Source organism: Akebia trifoliata, chromosome 5 (assembly GCF_017979445.1).
Source record: "Akebia trifoliata isolate Shusen 1 chromosome 5, ASM1797944v1, whole genome shotgun sequence".
NCBI lineage: Eukaryota > Viridiplantae > Streptophyta > Magnoliopsida > Ranunculales > Lardizabalaceae > Akebia > Akebia trifoliata.
The window spans coordinates 29,111,746-29,130,471 of NC_141379.1; the positions used below are offsets into that span (position 1 = coordinate 29,111,746).

Consider the following 18,726-nt stretch of genomic DNA (forward strand, 5'->3'; position numbering starts at 1 on the left):
ACTACCAAAAAATCTTCAAGTTCTTCGATTCAAAATCATCTTTTTAGGTTTTAATAATGATTTTTCATCTTCTTTGATGATTAAATGCAAAAATAGTAAAAAGAAATTTCAAAGAAATAAGATAACTTGAAGAAAAAAAAAACCTAAAGCCTAATCTCCATTGATTTAATCTCTTACAAAACTTAGAAGGAGATAAATATGAAGAAGAAGAAGAGGAGGAGGATGAAGGAAGAAGAAGAAAGTGGGTTTTGAGTTTTTGTTCCGTAGGTGGGGATGGGTGCAATAAGCCAAAATAAAAGGGTGAAATGGTAATTTGCTTTTTTTTTTTTGTTGAAAGAAGTCACTTAAGTGAGTGTACTCAGCCATTTTGGTGTGTTCAAATAACCGCCCCCATATCATTTACATATTTCCTTTCTCAACTAATTTATCTTAAAATAAAATCATTTTTTTAATGAGTTCCATCCATAGGTTGCCTGATTCATTAGTTCGCTTGAATTGAATTCGGGTTTGTAGTTCTCCACTCTAGATTGAATCCGATTCCTAGGAGCAAGGAGAGATAATTTGTTTCGTGGTTTGCTTTGGTTTCCTAGATTGATTTGATAGCTTGGTTCACTTGTGCATATGTATATTATTCAAGTAAGTACGGTTAGAATATTAAAAAATTCTTTGTTAAATATAATTAAATTAATATATGAATACACATTTTAAATATAAATTAGAAAAAAATATAAAATAAATTGGGTTGGCAACTCATTAAAAAATTATTTGATTCGTCAAACCCAATCAAAATTTGATGGGTTTATGGTTCGTTTGATTTTATGATCCCAATACAAATTGTACTGTGAATTGATTCACTTTTTTTTTGATAACCAGGTATCCCTGTAGACAGTGGATCAGGCCTGTATATGGACTTTGCCCAAAGACTACTCCCAGAGCTCATGGATCGGCTGCATATAAAGTATGGCCGCATTGTGGCAGGTCATTCGAAGTTCGATCCATGTTCTCTGTAAGATTCTGTATCTTGAAATATTTTATAAGATGCCCGTCCATTAATTGGAACAACGCCCAATAGAGATTGTAGTTCATTCAAGTCCTTGGTCTAGAATGATCACTCATAGAAAAGCTATGGAGATTTTAAAAGAAACAAGGGATGTGGTTGTGACCTCAAATGAGGTGATTCATTGGGTTCCGTAGTGGATTAAGGATCCATGATTGTAATAATTATGATAACAATTAAGTAAGGGAAGCATTCAGCCAAACATTGTACCAAACATTTTTAAAATAGGAGTCAGAAGTTTCGGAATGAGCTGATTTTTTGTGAGAATGATCTCTTCACCAGTTTACAAGTTGAAGAATCATGTACTGTTCCGATATTTGTAAACCACTTTTGATGGGGGTTAAAAGTTTCGGAATTGGCTGATTTTTGGTGAGGATCGCAAAATATCAGCCCATTTAGAAATTTCTAACCTATACATTGAAAAAAATGTTTGATTCTCTTTAGGTCCGAACGCTCCCCATTATGTAATGGCATCACAAAAATAATTAAAAAATAAATAAAATACAACTCATTTCTTTAATTTGGAAAAAAAAATCATAAAGTTATTTTACATAGTTTACATTTAATTTGGAATTTGAGATACTAATGCATTGATTTGTCACAGAAAAGTCACTGACTTCAACTTTAAAATGGATGACTAAGAAAGGGTAAGAACATCTCACCTAAGATAAACTACTTGATTTCTGAACTATATGAGAAGAACCATAGATCAAATGAGACAAACGACGAAAGAACAGCAGAGGATCAATATTGAAGGCCTTAAGAAAATAAAACTAAAGATGAATTTTGATAAAAATCAAAATGATCATATAATACAAGAAAACCATGTCATTCACCTTTCTACAACTCCTTAACCCTACCAACCTCACTAAATCCTGCAAATTCAATCTCACCTTTGTGTGCTTTCAACCCTTCCAGGGATTGTTTCATGGTATTTCATCACAAAATTATCCAAGAATTGCTTCTCAGACAATTTCATCACTAATGATCTACAACGAGATCCTTTCACCTTTCTACAACACCTTCCCCCCACCACATTCTCCTCTCTCCACACCCTGTAAATTCAATCTCACCTTTGTATGTTATCACCACTTCAGGGATTGTTTCATGGTACTTTGTAACATACTTAGCCAAGAAATCCTTCATGGTCGAAGTCACTACTGAAGTCACCTTCACCTTCCTCTTTATCATCCCCTTAGAATTCAAAATCTCCAAAACCGCACACCTCGGAACAATCCACTTATCCAAATTAAACAGTAGAACTCCTGGGTGCAAAGCAATATCCGCTGATTCCCATTTCAATTTGTTCATGAAAAATTCAGCCCCTCTCTGTATCTTCTCCTTTGACACAGCCATGCAAAATTGTTGCCTTTGGAAGACTAAAAGAATCTCATCCTCAGACAAACCCAAGCTCCGATAAACCGCCAATTTCCCTTCCCAACTCGATTTACTCATTCCAATCATCACCCGTACTGCACGGACAAACCCTGGGGTTGACGAATCGAACCCCATTTTCTTAACTACCTCTACGATATCTTTAAACCGATTAGTGTCCTGCATCAGTGCCCTAGGATGCTGCTTTAACAGTTTTGAAATTGAGCATTCTGACGCACCTCGAGCTCGCAAGATCTCTATATTGGGTCCCATTAATTTGTCTAAATTGTAATGAGGCATCCAAGTTGCTCGCCTAAAGGCAGTGAGGATGTCATTACTACCAAGGAAGCTCTTAAGGAAATTGAAATTAGGGATTATGTGGTTCTGCAAACTCCTGGTTATAAGTGATGGATCATAAGCTAGGAGTTTGACAATGTTTGGACCTGAAAAGCCTAAATCATTATGGAGATATTCTATTTTGGGTTTATAGTTCTTGATGGGATCATATAATAGTAAAGCTGGATACTTGGAGATGAGTTGTGTGATTTGGGTTTTGGTGAATCCATGGTTTTGGAAGAAAGTAAGGACTGATTCCAGTTTCTCGGTGGAGGACAAATGGATCTTCTTGGATTTAGAGAGAGCTGTTTCTGGAGGAAACCCACATGAGTTTATGAGGTAATCTACAGTAATTGGTGATGGGTTTTTGAATTCAGAGATGTTTGAGATGGATTTGAGATGTGGGTTTTGACAGTGAAGATCAACAACACAGACATTAACATGGATTGCTATTAGTTCTCTGGTTTTGATGTTGTATTTAAGATTTCTGTGAAGAAAACGAAACATCGAAGCAAAAGAAGTTACAAAATTTGAATAAAACTTACGAATTTGGAAGAATTCAAGACACCCCAGTGCTTTTGTGAGCTTGAGCTTGTATCACATAGACATTTAGGGTTTCTGAAATAAAACCCTAAATCACAAAAAAAAATTTCCTACTCCGCCGTTTAACACATATAGAAGACACAAAAATTAGTTTGGGACAAATAAGGTTTCATTTTTTAAATCTACAATGAATTTTTTAAAAAAAATTATTTTAATCAAAATAATAGAAAATCCTATTTGTCTCCCATAAATTTTTACCGACTCCATTGAAATTTTCTAAAATTCATCCAAGGCAAGTTAGGTCGATGTTTCAAACAAGATGACAACGGGCGAGATGATACACTTGAGAGTGGAGGAAAATACATAATCAATACTCCCCCTTACCCATAAGAATGGAAAGAATCGAACCCGTATTATATGTGAAAGAATCAAAGCCCGTGACTTTAAGAACTAGTTCTTTGATACCATGTTTAGGAGTAAAAAATATTTGATTCTAGAGATTAGAGAAAATAACATCCCAATTTGATTGAATTAATACAATGGATCAAACCCATACCCCACCTAATTCGGACTAAAGAATCCGATTCCTTCAATGTTTTCAACCTAAGGAGGTTTGGCCTCCCTTTGGGATCCGACCCCTTCAATGTTACCAACCTTTAGGAGGTTCGATCATCCTGTTAAGGGCCGACCCCTTCAATATGTTCAACCTCAAAGAGGTTCGGCCTCCCCTTTGTAGTCGACCCCCTCATTGATTCTAACCACAAAGATGTTCGGTTCTACCCTAGGAAATCGACCCCTTCACATGTTCATATCTCAAGGAGGTTCAATTTCCCTTAACAGTCAATCCCTTTACACAGTATAAGGATCAATCCTTTAAAAAGAGACAATATCTCTATCAAACATTATAACTAATAGTTACTCGAGTATCATTAAAGGGAAGAGTAAATATATTGATAGAATAAACCTCAGGTACATAATACAACTAAGTCAACTCAAGGAGTTAAATAGACATCGAGTCAAATCAAATCTAAAATAAAAAACATTTCTCTTATTAATTACAAAGGTCAAAAGAGTAGAGCTTTAAGACCATTATGAGCATAAATAATGGTGCATTAAAGTCATTATGAGGTGAGAAAGTGGTTCATAATAACATCATGAGTCATCAATGACAGATATTATGGGAAGAAGTTACATGTTTAAAGTGAATGAGTTAATTTTATAAATAGAGAAACTTCTCCCACCTCAAGATAAGTAAAAAAACAAAAGACACAACACTACTCTATTTCTAAATCTCTTCTCCCTACTCTGCAATTTTTCTCAAGTTCTAACTTAATCATTAAAGGCTCCTTAACTAACACCACACCAATGTCTTTTCAAGTCAGACTAATGGAGAAGACGAGCAGAGAGTCAAAGTTTAGTATAAAAAAAAGATCAAAGACGTAAAAAATCAACATGTAATTTGAGGATCAATCATCATTATCAATACAAATCTTGAGGAGAATGGGAGATCCAATAAATCCCCCACACCATGTCAACCAACCAACCATTCCAAAAAACCGATTTGTTGGAGAGGTGGATGAAAAAATACACTCAACACGAAGAATCCAATTATGTGATCGAGCAAATGGAGCTGATGAGGATACATGATATTCCATGAGATGTTATTGATGCTCAAATTAAAAAACAAAATTTTCTTTTTACTATAATATTTTCTACAATTTTTTTTGTTTTTGTTTTTTTCTCTTTCCACAAAATTTTATGAGAATTTTCCAAAGATATTAACAAGTACTTGACCAGGAAAGAGTCATAAAAATTCACAATTGCGAGATACCTTAAACATAAAGTGTCCATTAATAATGCAGTGACCTCAATTCACACTTTACTGATGTGGAAGTGTGTAAGGAACCATACATGTTTTTCAACAAGATATGAGTGAAAAGATCTATGGTTGTGTACCTACTTCACTTCAGCAAAGTGTGAGTTGAGGTCAATCTAGAGGTCACTCTAACATGACTCTAAAGTATGGTTTTAAAACTTGTCCGAGATCGAGACGGAGACGTATCGCCCGAGTTAATTCAGTATCGGAGTTGAACAAGACCAACTCATAAGTCACTTTTTTTACCGAGATTTAATACCTCACATTCAATTTTTTATTTTTAGAATGAGACATCTCAAACATATCGAAATACTCGTCCAAGACAAAGTATTGGGCCTAAACGAGATGAGACGCGAAACCGAGTTTTAAAACCATGTTCTAAAATTTATGTTCTATGCTATTTGTGGGCGTAGCAAGCAAGGCCTAAAAACTCATAAATCAGAACTGGTTTATTTGTGAACATTTATAGAGTAAAATGAAAACAAAAAAAAAAAACTAATATCCTACATTTTTAATTAGGGAAATGTTCAGCAACAAACATTTTGGCAAAACATTTTTCAAAACATGGGTTAGAGGTTTTAGAATGGGCTGATTTTTGGTGAGGATGATCTCTACGATGAGGAGATCATCATCACCAAAAATCAACTCATTCCAAAACTTCTAACCCCATCAAAAATGATTTACAAAATGGACGGTCCACGATTTTTCAACTTGTAAACATGGGGTTAGAAGTTCTGGAATGGGCTGATTTTTGGTGAGGATGATCTCCTCACCGTAGAGATCATCCTCACCAAAAATCAGCCCATTCCAAAACCTCTAACCCATGTTTTGAAAAATGTTTTGCCAAAATGTTTGTTGCTGAACGGGACCCTTTTAATTAAACCAACTCTCTTTCTCAATGTTTGAAAAGTAAAATCAAACATTTTTATTTTTATTTTTATAAGTAGATCAATTGGTGCCCACTTGAATAGTGGCATAGATAGTAGAAAAGTAGTTAGCTGCTCTGTTAGTTTTCCTATAAACATGACAACATTGTACACTTGTTAAAGTATAAAAATTGATTATTTTATATGAAAAGCAATTAAAAATGATGGATGCCAACCATTTGATCAAAATTATCAGAAGTGCCTACAAAAACTAAACCTAGTTTTTTTTCTTCTTAATTCTGTATCATAACTCTACTAGTTGCATCTCAAACAAGGATTATTTCTAAATCTAATATTAAAACTCTATTAGTTGCACCTTATAAAAGGAGTATTTTCAAACACGTTTTATCTATACCATGAATGACAATCCATAAAAGAAGAAAATGAAGATGATGGAGTGCAATCCACCTTTTTTTTCTCCAATTTTTGAGTTATAATGAAGAAAAAATGGCAATGTCAGAATCAATTGCAAGCATTGGCCGATCAAGAAAAATAAGAAGATAATGTTGAATGTAATCATTCAAATGGAATGCAAATTACAAAGATGACAAAAAATTCATAATTCCCTTCATCTTTCAAGTTTCAACAACACCTTAACTCATCTTTTTTTTTTGATTATCGGTCACCTTAACCCCATCTTATTCTCCGCTCTCCACACTCTCTAAATTCAATCCCACCTTTGTATGCTTCAACCACTTCTGGGATTGTTTCATGGTACTTCGTAACAAACCTAGCCAAGAAATCCTTCTCAGTCAATTTCAATACTAAAGTCACCTTCAACTTCCTCCTTATCATCCCCTTGGAATTTAGAATCTCCAAAACCGCACACCTCGGAACAATCCTCTTCTCAAAACTAAGAAGAAGAACTCCTGCATACAAAGTGATATCCGTCGATTCCCATTTCAATTTCTTCATGAAAAATTCAGCCCCTCTTTGTATCTTCTCCTTTGACGTGCCCATGCAAAATGGGTACCTTTTGAAAACTGAAAGAATCTCATCCTCAGACAAACCCAAGCTCCGATAAACAGCCAATTTCCCTTCCCAACTCGATTTACTCATCCCGGTCCTCACCCGTACTGCACGAACAAACACTGGGGTCGATGAATCGAACCCCATTTTCTTAACCACATCTACGATATCTTTAAACCGATTACTGTCCTGCATCAGTGCCCTAGGCTGGTACACTAACAGTTTCGAAATTGAGCACTCAGACACACCTTGAGCTCGTAATATCTCGATATTGGGTCCCAATACTTTGTCTAAATTGCGATCAAGCATCCAAGTTGATCGCCTGAGGGCAGTGAGGATGTCATTACTACCAAGGAAGCTCTTAAGGAAATTGAAATTAGGGATTATGTGGTTCTGCAAACTCCTGGTTATGAGTGATGGACCATAAGCTAGGAGTTTGACAAGGTTTGGTCCTGTAAAGCCACAATCATGATAGAATTCTATTTTGGGTTGAAGAATCTTGTTGGGATCCAATAAGAGTATATTTGGTTGCTTGGAGATGAGTTGTGTGATTTGAGTTTTGTTGAGTCCATGGTTTTGGAAGAAAGTGAGGACTGAGTCTGCTTTCTCTATGGAGGACAAATGGGTACGCTTGGATGCAGAGATAGCTGTTTCTGGAGATAAACCACATGAGTTTATGAGGTAATCTACAGTGATTGAATATGGGTTTTTGGATTCTGAGATGTTTGAGATCGATTTGAGATGTGGCTTTTGACATTGATGAAGAACAACAACACAGAGATTGTAAACATGTATTGCGGTTTGTTCTCTTCTGATGTGGTATTGTAGATTTCTGTGAACAAAACGAAACATGGAACAAAATAAGTTACAAAATTTGAATAACACTTACCAATTTGGAAGAATTCAAGACTCCCACAGAGACGTTTAGGTTAGGGTTTTTGAGATAAAACCCCAAATCGCATTTTTTTACCCCCCTTTAACCTGGGCAAATTATTGTTTCAAATCTTGGTTTGTCGTGGGCTCAGTGCCCAATGGACTACTAGTTTGTTAATGGTGAAAATACTGGACTTTAGTTTTTGAAAAAATAGAAGTAATTTATATATTTATTAAAATATTTGTAATTTTTCTATTGATGTTTTAGTGTTTTTAAAAGGAATATTTTTGCAATTATATTGTAAATGATTATATATATTTTATGATAATAAACACTTGCATATATATAAAAAAATTTTATAGAACCGTAATTGGGTGAGGTTTTTGGCCTTACCCGTTTATTAAGAACCAGAATCAACGGGTACGTGTGATGTTTGGTGGTTCTGATTCAACTAATTTTATAATGGAACCGATGAAAACTAGAATCGAAAAATATGATGGTTTCGATTCTAAAAACCTTGAGAATCAACCCCACTGACACCCCTAATCGTGTCATCTTGTTTATGGACGAGATTGAGATGTATTAGTTGAGTCGTCAAATATTTTTATTTTTTATTAAATTTTGAAATAAAAAATAAAAAATCATAGTTGACTCAGTTAAATTTTTATGGATTGTATTTAAATTAAAAAAGTCGTTCAAGTCATCTCGATTGTCAAATAAGACAGCGTGCGATTATTCATATAGAATATCTACATCATTCATAAAGATATTTAGATGATCAAATTGTCAAACATCATATGATGATGTTTGAAACCATGGGGCAAATCTTAAATTCAAGAACTACTTATTTATTTATTTTTTTCAACAAATTTATACATAAAAGCATTTATTAATTACAAAAAAATAATTATAATATCTAATGGTGTTGCAGATAAAATATCAATATTATTAAAATATTAGAGTTTGCTTGACCCTACGAAAAATGTAAAGATGACAAAGTTATAAGGTATTATTGAAAAATAGGAAAGATAATAAAATTGGAGAGAATGAGAAGGACAATAAAAGGAAGTTGTGTACACGTCACTTATTTGTTTCAATCTTTATATCTACATAATTGGAGCTAAGTAGGACTACCTGTTAGACCAACTCTCTTTAAGAACTAGTTCTTTGATACCATGTGTAGGAGTAAAAAAGATTTGATTCTAGATATCAGAGAAAATAACATCCCATCCCGATTGAACGAATACAATGGGTCAAACCCATACCCCACCCAATTTGGATTAAGGAATCTAATTCCTTCAATGTTTTCAACCTAAGGATGTTCAACCTCTCCTTGGGAACTGACCCCTTCAATGTTTCCAACCTAAGGAGGTTCGACCTCCCTTTGGGAGCCGACCTCTTTAATGTTATCAACCGCTAGGAGGTTCGATCATCCTATTAGGGGTTGACCCCTTTCAACCTCAAGGAGGTTCAGCCTCCCCTTTGTAGCCGACCCCCTCATTGATTCCAATCACAAGGAGGTTCAGTTCTACCCTTGGGAATCAACCCCTTCACACGTTCATATCTTAAGGAGGTTCGATTTTCCTTAAGAGTCAATCCCTTTACACAGTATAAGGATCAATCCTTTAAAAAGAGACAAGATCTCTATCAAACATTATAACTAATAGCTACTCGAGTATCATTAAATGGAAGAGTAAATATATTGATAGAATAAACCTTAGGTACATGACACAACTATGTCAATTCAAGGAGTTAAATAGACATCAAGTCAAATCAGCTCATGACACAACTAAGTCAACTCAAGGAGTTAAATAGACATCGAGTCAAATCAACTTTAAAATAAAAGATACTACTCTTGTCAATTACAAAAACCAAAAGAGTAGAGCTTTTAAACCATTATGAACCTAGATAAGGGTGCATTAAAGTCATTATAAGGTGAGAAAGTGGTCTATAATAACATCACGGGTCATCAATGATAGATATTATGGGAAGATGTTGCATGCTCAAAGTGAATGAATTAATTTTATAAATAGGGAGACTTCTCCCACCTCAAGATAAGTAAAAAAATTAAAAAAATAGACACAACACTACTCTACTTCTAAATCTTTTCTCCTTATTTTGTAATTTTTCTCAAGTTCTAATTTAATCATCAGAGGCCCCTTAACTAACATCACATCAGTGTCTTTTCAGGTGAGACTGATGGAGAAGACGAGCAAAAAGTCAAAGTTCAATAAAAAAAGAAGATCGAAGAACGTAAAAAATCAACACGTAATTTGAGGATCAATCATCATTATAAATGCAAGTCTTAAGGAGAGTGGGAGATCCAATAAATCCCCCACACCATGTTATCCAATCAACTATTCCAAAAAATTGATTTGTTCGAGAGGGAGAGAATTATTAATATAAGAGGGTCATGAGATTTAACTGGGTTATGAGACACTTGAGGTGGATGAAAAAAAACACTCAACATGAAGAATCCAATTATGTGATCGAACGAATGGAGCCGATGGGGTACATGATATTCCATAAGATGTTATTGATGCTCAAATTAAAAAACAAAATTTTCTTTTTTACTATAATATTTTCTACAATTTTTTTTTTTTTTTTGCACTTTCCACGATATTATCTAGTACTTGAACAAGAAATAGTCATAAAAATTCACAATTGCAAAATACCTCAAACATAAAATTTCCATTACTAATACAGTGACCTCAATTCACACTTTACTGATGTGGAAGTGTGTATGGAACCATACATGTTTTTCAAACGAGATATAGTGAAAAGATCTATGGTTGTGTACCTATCTTCACGTTAGCAAAGTGTGAGTTGAGGTCAATCTAGAGGTCACTCCAACATGACTCTAAAGCATGGTTTTAAAACTCGTTTGAGACTAAGACGTATCGCTCGAGTTAACTCAGTATTAGAGTTGAATGAGACCAACTCATAAGTCACTTTTTTGACCGATATTTAATATCTCACGTTCAATTTTTTGTTTTGTGAATGAGATGTCTCAAACATATCAGAAAACTTGTTTGAGACAACTCAATATCGGGCCTGAGCGAGACAAAACGTGAAACCAAGTTTTAAAACCATGTTCTAAAGTTTACGTTTTATGATATTTGTGGGCGTTCCTAGCTAGGCCTTAAAACTCATATATCAGAACTTTTTTATTTGTGAACATTTATAGAGTAAAATGAAAAAAACCTAATATCCTACATTTTTAATTAAACCAACTCTCTTTCCCAATGTTTGAAAAGTAAAATCAAACATTTATTTATTTATTTATAAGTAGATCAACTGGTGCCCACTTGAATAGTGGAATAAATGGTAGAAAAGTAGTTAGCTGCTCTGTTAGTTTTCCTATAAACATGAAAACATTATACACTTGTTAAAGTATAAAAATTGATTATTTGGTATGAAAAGCAATTAAAAATGATGGATGCCAACTATTTGATCAAAGTTACCAGAAGTGGCTATAAAATCTTAACCTAGGTTTTTTTTTTTTTTTTTTAAATTCGGTATCATAACCCTACTAGTTGCATCTCATACAAGGATTAGAACTAAATCCCATTTTATAACTCTATTAGTTGCACCTTATCAAAAGTGTATTTTCAAACACGTTTTATCTATATAATAAATGACAATCCATAAAAGAAGAAAATGATGATGGTGGGGGTGCAATCCACCTTTTTTTCTCCAATTTTTGAGTTATAATGAAGAAAAAATGGCAACATCACAATCACTTGCAAGCATTGGTCGATCAAGAAAAATAAGAAGATAATGTCGAACGTAATCGTGCAAATGCAATGCAAATTACAAAGATGACAAAAAATTCATAATTCCCTTCACCTTTCAAGTTTCAACACACCACCTTAACTCCATCTTTTTATTTTTTATCGGTCACCTTAACCCCATCTTATTCTCCGCTCTCCACACCCTCTAAATTCAATCCCACCTTTGTATGCTTCAACCACTTCTGGGATTGTTTCATGGTACTTCGTAACAAACCTAGCCAAGAAATCCTTCTCACTCAATCTCAATACTGAAGTCACCTTCAATTTCCTCTTTATCATCCCCTTCGAATTTAGAATCTCCAAAACAGCACACCTCGGAACAATCCTCTTCTCAAAACTAAAAGGAAGGATTTCTGCAGACAAAGCGATATCCGATGATTCCCATTTCAATTTCTTCATGACAAATTCAACCCATCTCTGTATCTTCTCCTTGGACTTGCCCATGCAAGTTGGGCATCTTTTGAAAGCCAAAAGAATCTCATCATCAGACAAACCCAAGCTCCGATAAACCACCAATTTCCCTTCCCAACTCGATTTACTCATCCCGGTCATCACCCGTACTGCACTAACAAACGCTGAGGTCGACGAATCGAAGCCCATTTTCTTAACCACCTCTACGATAACTTTAAACCGATTACCGTCCTGCATCAGTGCCCTAGGCTGGTTCACTAACAGTTTCGAAATTGAGCATTCAGACACACCTTGAGCTCGCAATATCTCGATATTGGGTCCCAATAATTTGTCTAAATTGTGATCAAGCATCCAACTTGATCGCCTGACTGCAGTGAGGATGTCATTACTACCAAGGAAGCTCTTGAGGAAATTGAAATTAGGGATTATGTGGTTTTGCAAACTCCTGGTTATGAGTGATGGACTATAAGCAAGGAGTTTGACAAGGTTTGGTCCTGTAAAGCCAAAATCATGAAAGAATTCTATTTTGGGTTGAAGAATCTTGTTGGGATCCAATAAGAGTATATTTGGTTGCTTGGAGATGAGTTGTGTGATTTGAGTTTTGTTGAGTCCATGGTTTTGGAAGAAAGTGAGGACTGAGTCTGCTTTCTTTATGGAGGTCAAATGGGTACGCTTGGATGCAGAGATAGCTGTATCTGGAGATAACCCACATGAGTTTATGAGGTAATCTACAGTGATTGAATAAGGGTTTTTGGATTCTGAGATCTTTGAGAAGGATTTGAGACTCGGGTTTTGACATTGACGAAGAACAACAACAGAGAGATTGTAAACATGTATTGCAGTTTGTTCTCTAATTCTGATGTGGTATTGTAGATTTCTGTGAACAAAACGAAACATTGAACAAAATAAGTAACAAAATTTGAATAACACTTACCAATTTGGAAGAATTCAAGATTCTCACAGAGAAGTTTAAGTTAGGGTTTTTGAGATAAAACCCTAAATCGCATTTTTTTTCCCCCCAATTAAACCTGGGCAAAATATTGTTTCAAATCTCGGTTTGTCGTGGGCTGTCGTTGGCCCAATGGGACCAGAACCGAACCGGAACTGAAAACCCCAGTTCAGGATCTTTATTTTAAATACCCTACTAGAGCCGGTGTAAATAGAACTGAATCATTTAATAACCGAGCCGAAAGGTTCTACCTTATGCGGGTGCCCACGAATAATCGGAATTTTTTTTTTTTTTTTTTTTTTAATATTATAAATAGTCGAAGGTTTTCATTCCTTTAAAAGTTCATCAATATTGCATAAATTTTTTCATAATTTCATATAAATTATGTAATGTGATTTAAAATGTCAATGTGGACTTCTAGTTTGTTAATGGTGAAAATGATGGACTTTAGTTTTTTTTTTTTTTTTTAAAGAAATAATTTATATATTTATTAGAATATTTGTAATTTTTCTATTGATGTTTTTGTAATTTTAAAAGGAATATATATTATGATAATAAACACTTGCATATAAAAAAAGTTATAGAACCATACTTAGGTGAGGTTTGTTTGCCTTATCTGTTTATTAAGAATCGGAATCAATGGGTACTTGTGTTTTTTGTTGATTATGATTTAATTAATATTAAAATTAGAACTTATCAGAATTAGAATTGAAAAAATATGATGATTCCGATTATAAAAATCTTTAGGAATCAACCTATTGACACCCCTAATCGTGCTGTCTCATTTATGAATGAAATTGAGATGTATCAGTTGAGTCGTCACATATTTTTATTTTTATAATAATTTTTTAAAATTTGGGAAAAAAAAAATCATAATATCTAACGGTGTTGCATATAAAATTTCATTATTATTAAAAGTTTAGAGTTTGCTTGTCCCTACGGCACTGGCATCCTCGTTTTTCATTAATCATGGTACTTCATAACAAACTTATCCAAAGAAATTCTTCTCTTTCAAAATCAATGCTGAAGTCACATTCAGCTTCCACTTCAATGTGGATCATGCAAAATCGTTGCTTGTCGGATGCTGAAAGAATTCATCTTCAGATAAACCAAAGCTCCGATAAAACATCAATTTCCCTTCACAACTTGATTTAGTTGTAGAGATCAGCATCCAAACTGCACCAATAAACATTGAGTTCGACGAATCAAAGCCCAATTTCTAAACCACCTCGACAATTTCTTTAAAATGATTAGTTTTGTTTATAAATGTCTTAGGGTGGGACACTAACAATTTCAAAATTGAAAAATCCGGCACACCATGAACTCACAATATCATGAATTGTTTCTAATTAGCTTGTCTATATTGTAGAAGCCTCAAGGCAGTGAGGGTGGGTGGTGTTGTCATTAGAACCAATGTCAACTATTTGATCAAAGTTATCACAAGTTGCCTATAACATCTCAACCTAGATTTTTTTATTTTATATTTTAAATTCCTTATCATAACTCTATTAATTGCACCTTATAAAAGGAGTATTTTCAAACTATGAATGACAATCCATTAAAGAAGAAAATGATTATGATGATGATGGAGTGCAATCCACATTTATTTTTTCTCAAAATTTTCAGTTATAATGAAGAAAAAAATGGCTAGATCACAATCAATCCCAAGCATTGGCCAATCAAGAAAAAGAAAAAGATAATGTTGAATGTAATCTTTCAAAGATGACAAAAAATAAAATAGTAATTCCCTTCACCTTTCAAGTTTCAACACCACCTTAAAATTCTCCGCTCTCCACACCCTCTAAATTCAATCCCACCTTTGTACGCTTCCGAATCCCACCTTTGTATGGGTTAGAAGTTTCGGAATAAGTTGATTTTTTATGAGGATGATCTCTTCACCACTTTACAAGTTGAAGAATCGTGTACCGTTCTAACTTTTGTAAACCATTTTTGATGGGGGTTAGAAATTTCAGAATGGGCTGATTTTTGGTGAGAATCATCTCCTCATCATACAAATGATCCTCACCAAATATCAGCTCATTCAGAAACTTCTAACCCATACATTGAACAAATGTTTGGTTCTCTTTAGGTCCTCCCAACGCTCCCATTGTGTAATGGTCACCACAAAAATAATTTAAAAAAAATAAAATACAACTCTTTTCTTTAACTTGGCAAAAAAAAAAACCATAAAGTTACTTTACATAATTTACATTTTATTTGGAATTTGAGATAAAAACGAATTAATTTGTCACAGAAAAGTCACTGACTTCAACTTTAAAATGGATGACTAAGAAAGGGTAAGAACATCTCACCTAAGATGAACTTCTTGATTTGTGAACTCTATGAGAAGAACCATAGATCAAATGAATAAAACGATGAAAGAACGGCAAAGGATCAATATTGAAGACGTTGAGAAAATAAAACTGAAGATGAATTTTGATAAAAATCAAAATGATCATATAATACAAGAAAACCATGTCATTCACCTTTCTACAACTCCTTAACCTACCAACCTCACTAAATCCTGCAAATTCAATCTCACCTTTGTGCGCTTTCAACACTTCCAGGGTTTGTTTCATGGTATTTCATCACAAAATTATCCAAGAATTGCTTCTCAGACAATTTCATCACTAATGATCTACAGCGAGAGCCTTTCACCTTTCTACAACACCTTTTTTTTTTTTTGATAAATATAAATTTCATTAAAGGAGAAGAAGAAGTTTGGTGGCTGAGGAAGCCCCCATACAAGCAAACAAGAAAAGCAACAAAAATGGAAAATAAAACCGAATAATACAATTAAAAAGCACAGATATTGATTTGTAGAAGGACAAGCTCGATCTACAAGATGCTAAGGATCTCCGATGTCGTCCCAATTAAAAGCCAAATCTCGAAAGCGCACCCCCTCAATGTCCTTACTCATCTTGGACCAAAGAAAAAGTAAACCCAAAATCTCAAAAATCACTTTGTTAGATGAACTCTCCTTGCTGTGGAACACCCTGTTGTTGTGCTCTCTCCAAATACCCCAAGCAATAGCAGCTGGAAGGATAGTCCAAAGATACCTCTTCCTCGAAGAGAAGATATTGAAACTCCACCCTATTAAAAGAGCAAACCAAGAAAAAAGATGAACCCAATCCATTTGAAAACGAGATAAAAAGAACATCCAAATAGTCCGGGCAAAAGAACAATGAATAAGGATGTGATTGATAGACTCCCCATCCTTAGAACAAAGGTAACAAAAATTTGGTGTAATCCACCCCCGAGAAATCAAGTTATCCAAAGTAAGAATTCTACCCATCGAGGCAAGCCATAAAAAGAACGAAACCTTAAAGGGAACTAGAGTGGACCAAATAACAGAAGGAAAAAATTCAACCTCACACAACGGAAGCAAGCAATGATAAAATGACTTAACAGAAAATTTCTTGTCCTTAGCCTTGAACCATTCCCTTCTATCGTGTTCGTTCTCTCTGACTTAGATCAAATTAAGGATATTTAGGAGAGATGCAACCTTCGTCAATTCCCAATCATTGAAATTCCTCCTAAAACCCAAATCTTAACGAATTTGTGTTCCCGTCCTAGATCAGACAATGCCTTACCGAATTATTTTTTTTCAAAGAGCAAGCATACAAGGATGGATATTGAGTAGATAGAGATGAATTCCCACACCAAATATCCTCCCAAAATCTAACTTTGTCCCCCAAACCAATTTTGAATCTAACCCCCTGATCAAACTTATCTACTCCCTTCATTATACCTCTCCACACGCTGCACCCGTAAGTTCCTCTAGCCTCACCACTATACCAACCAAACCCCTTCCCTCCATATTTAGCCTGGATCACTCTCCTACACAAATTGTCTCTTTCTTCCCTGAATCTCCAAAGTCACTTACCCAACAAGACTTTATTCGTTAGTCTTAACCCTTTAATCCCCAGTCCTCCATTCTTCTTTGGAGTGCAAACTAACTTCCAATTCACCAAATGATACTTTCTCCACACCCTGTAAATGCAATCTCACATTTGTATATTATCACCACTTCAAGTATTGTTTCATAGTACTTCATAACATATTTAGCCAAGAAATCCTTCACAGTCGAAGCTAATGCTGAAGTCACCTTCACCTTCCTCTTTATCATCCCATTAGAATTCAAAATCTCCAAAACCGCACACCTCGGAACAATCAACTTTTCCAAATTAAACAGAAGAACTCCTGGGTGCAAAGCACATCCGTAGATTCCCATTTCAACTTGTTCATGAAAAATTCAGCCCCTCTCTGTATCTTCTCCTTTGACACAGCCATGCAACATGGTTGCCTTTTGAAGACTAAAAGAATCTCATCCTCAGACAAACCCAAGCTCCGATAAACTGCCAATTTCCCTTCCCAACTCAATTTACTCATTCCAATCATCACCCGTACCGCACATACAAACCCTGGGGTCGACGAATCAAACCCCATTTTCTTAACTACCTCTACAATATCTTTAAACCGATTAGTGTCCTGCATTAGTGCCCTAGGATGGTGCTTTAACAGTTTTGAAATTGAGCATTCTGACACACCACGAGCTCGCAATATCTCGATATTAGGTCCCATTAATTTGTCTAAATTGTAATGAAGCATCCACGTTGATCGCCTAAAGGCAATGAGGATGTCAGTAAGGAAATTGAAATTAGGGATTATGTGGTTCTGCAAACTCCTGGTTATGAGTGATGGATCATAAGCTAGGAGTTTCACAATGTTTGGACCTGAAAACCCAAATCATGAAAAAAATCGATTTTGGGTGTATAGTTCTTGATTGGATCATATAAGAGTAGAGATGGATACTTGGAGATGAGTTGTGTGATTTGGGTTTTGGTGAATCCATGGTTTTGGAAGAAAGTGAGGACTGAGTCCAGTTTCTTGTTGGAGGACAAATGGATCTTCTTGGATGTAGAGAGAGTTGTTTCTGGAGGAAACCCACATGAGTTTATGAGGTAATCTACAGTGATTGGTGATGGGTTTTTGAATTCAGAAATGTTTGAGATGGATTTGAGATGTGGGTTTAGACATTGAAGAACAACAACACAGACATTAACATGGATTGCTATTAGTTCTCTGATTTTGATGTTGTGTTTAAGATTTCTGAAAAGAAAACGAAACATAGAAGCAAAAGAAGTTACAAAATTTGAATAAAACTTAGGAATTTGGATGAAATCAAGACTCTCCAGTGCTTTTGGGAGCTTGAGCTTGTATCACATAGACATTTAGGGTTTCTGAAATAAAACCCTAAATCACAATATTTATTTTTTTGCTCTACTCCGCCATGTAACACATATAGAAGAAAGGGAAAATTATGAAAAAAAATCCTTAAAAAAAATTATTTAACAAAAAAAATCTAATTTTTGAAAAATTACAGAAAGGATAAAAATCCGGCCATTAAAAGACTGATTTCTTCTCTCTCTTCACTTCTCTTCACTTTCTCTCTCTTAAGTATTTAATTTTTTTTTTTTAATCCTGACCATTAAAGGGCCTGTTTCTTCTCTCTTCACTCTCCTCTCCTCTTTCTCTCTCTTGAGTATTTAAAAAAAAAATCAATGATTAGATATTAGGAAAAATTATGAAAAAATTCTTTAAAAAAAATTATTTA

At 34.6% G+C, this 18,726-nt stretch overlaps 1 protein-coding gene across 1 annotated transcript; it reads right to left on the bottom strand.

The window, feature by feature from the left end:
- Window positions 1-2,062: 2,062 nt before the first annotated feature.
- Window positions 2,063-3,274, bottom strand: LOC147402013 (transcription termination factor MTERF8, chloroplastic-like). The gene has a single exon (XM_086444470.1). It carries the CDS (start codon window positions 3,272-3,274, stop codon window positions 2,063-2,065), a length of 1,212 nt encoding a protein of 403 aa, XP_086300596.1.
- Between the last annotated feature and the right edge of the window lie 15,452 nt (window positions 3,275-18,726).

What these genes read in the sequence shown, in the direction of transcription:
- LOC147402013 (XM_086444470.1), bottom strand. Translation starts at nt 3,274, where the DNA reads ATGTTTCGTTTTCTTCACAGAAATCTTAAATACAACATCAAAACCAGA.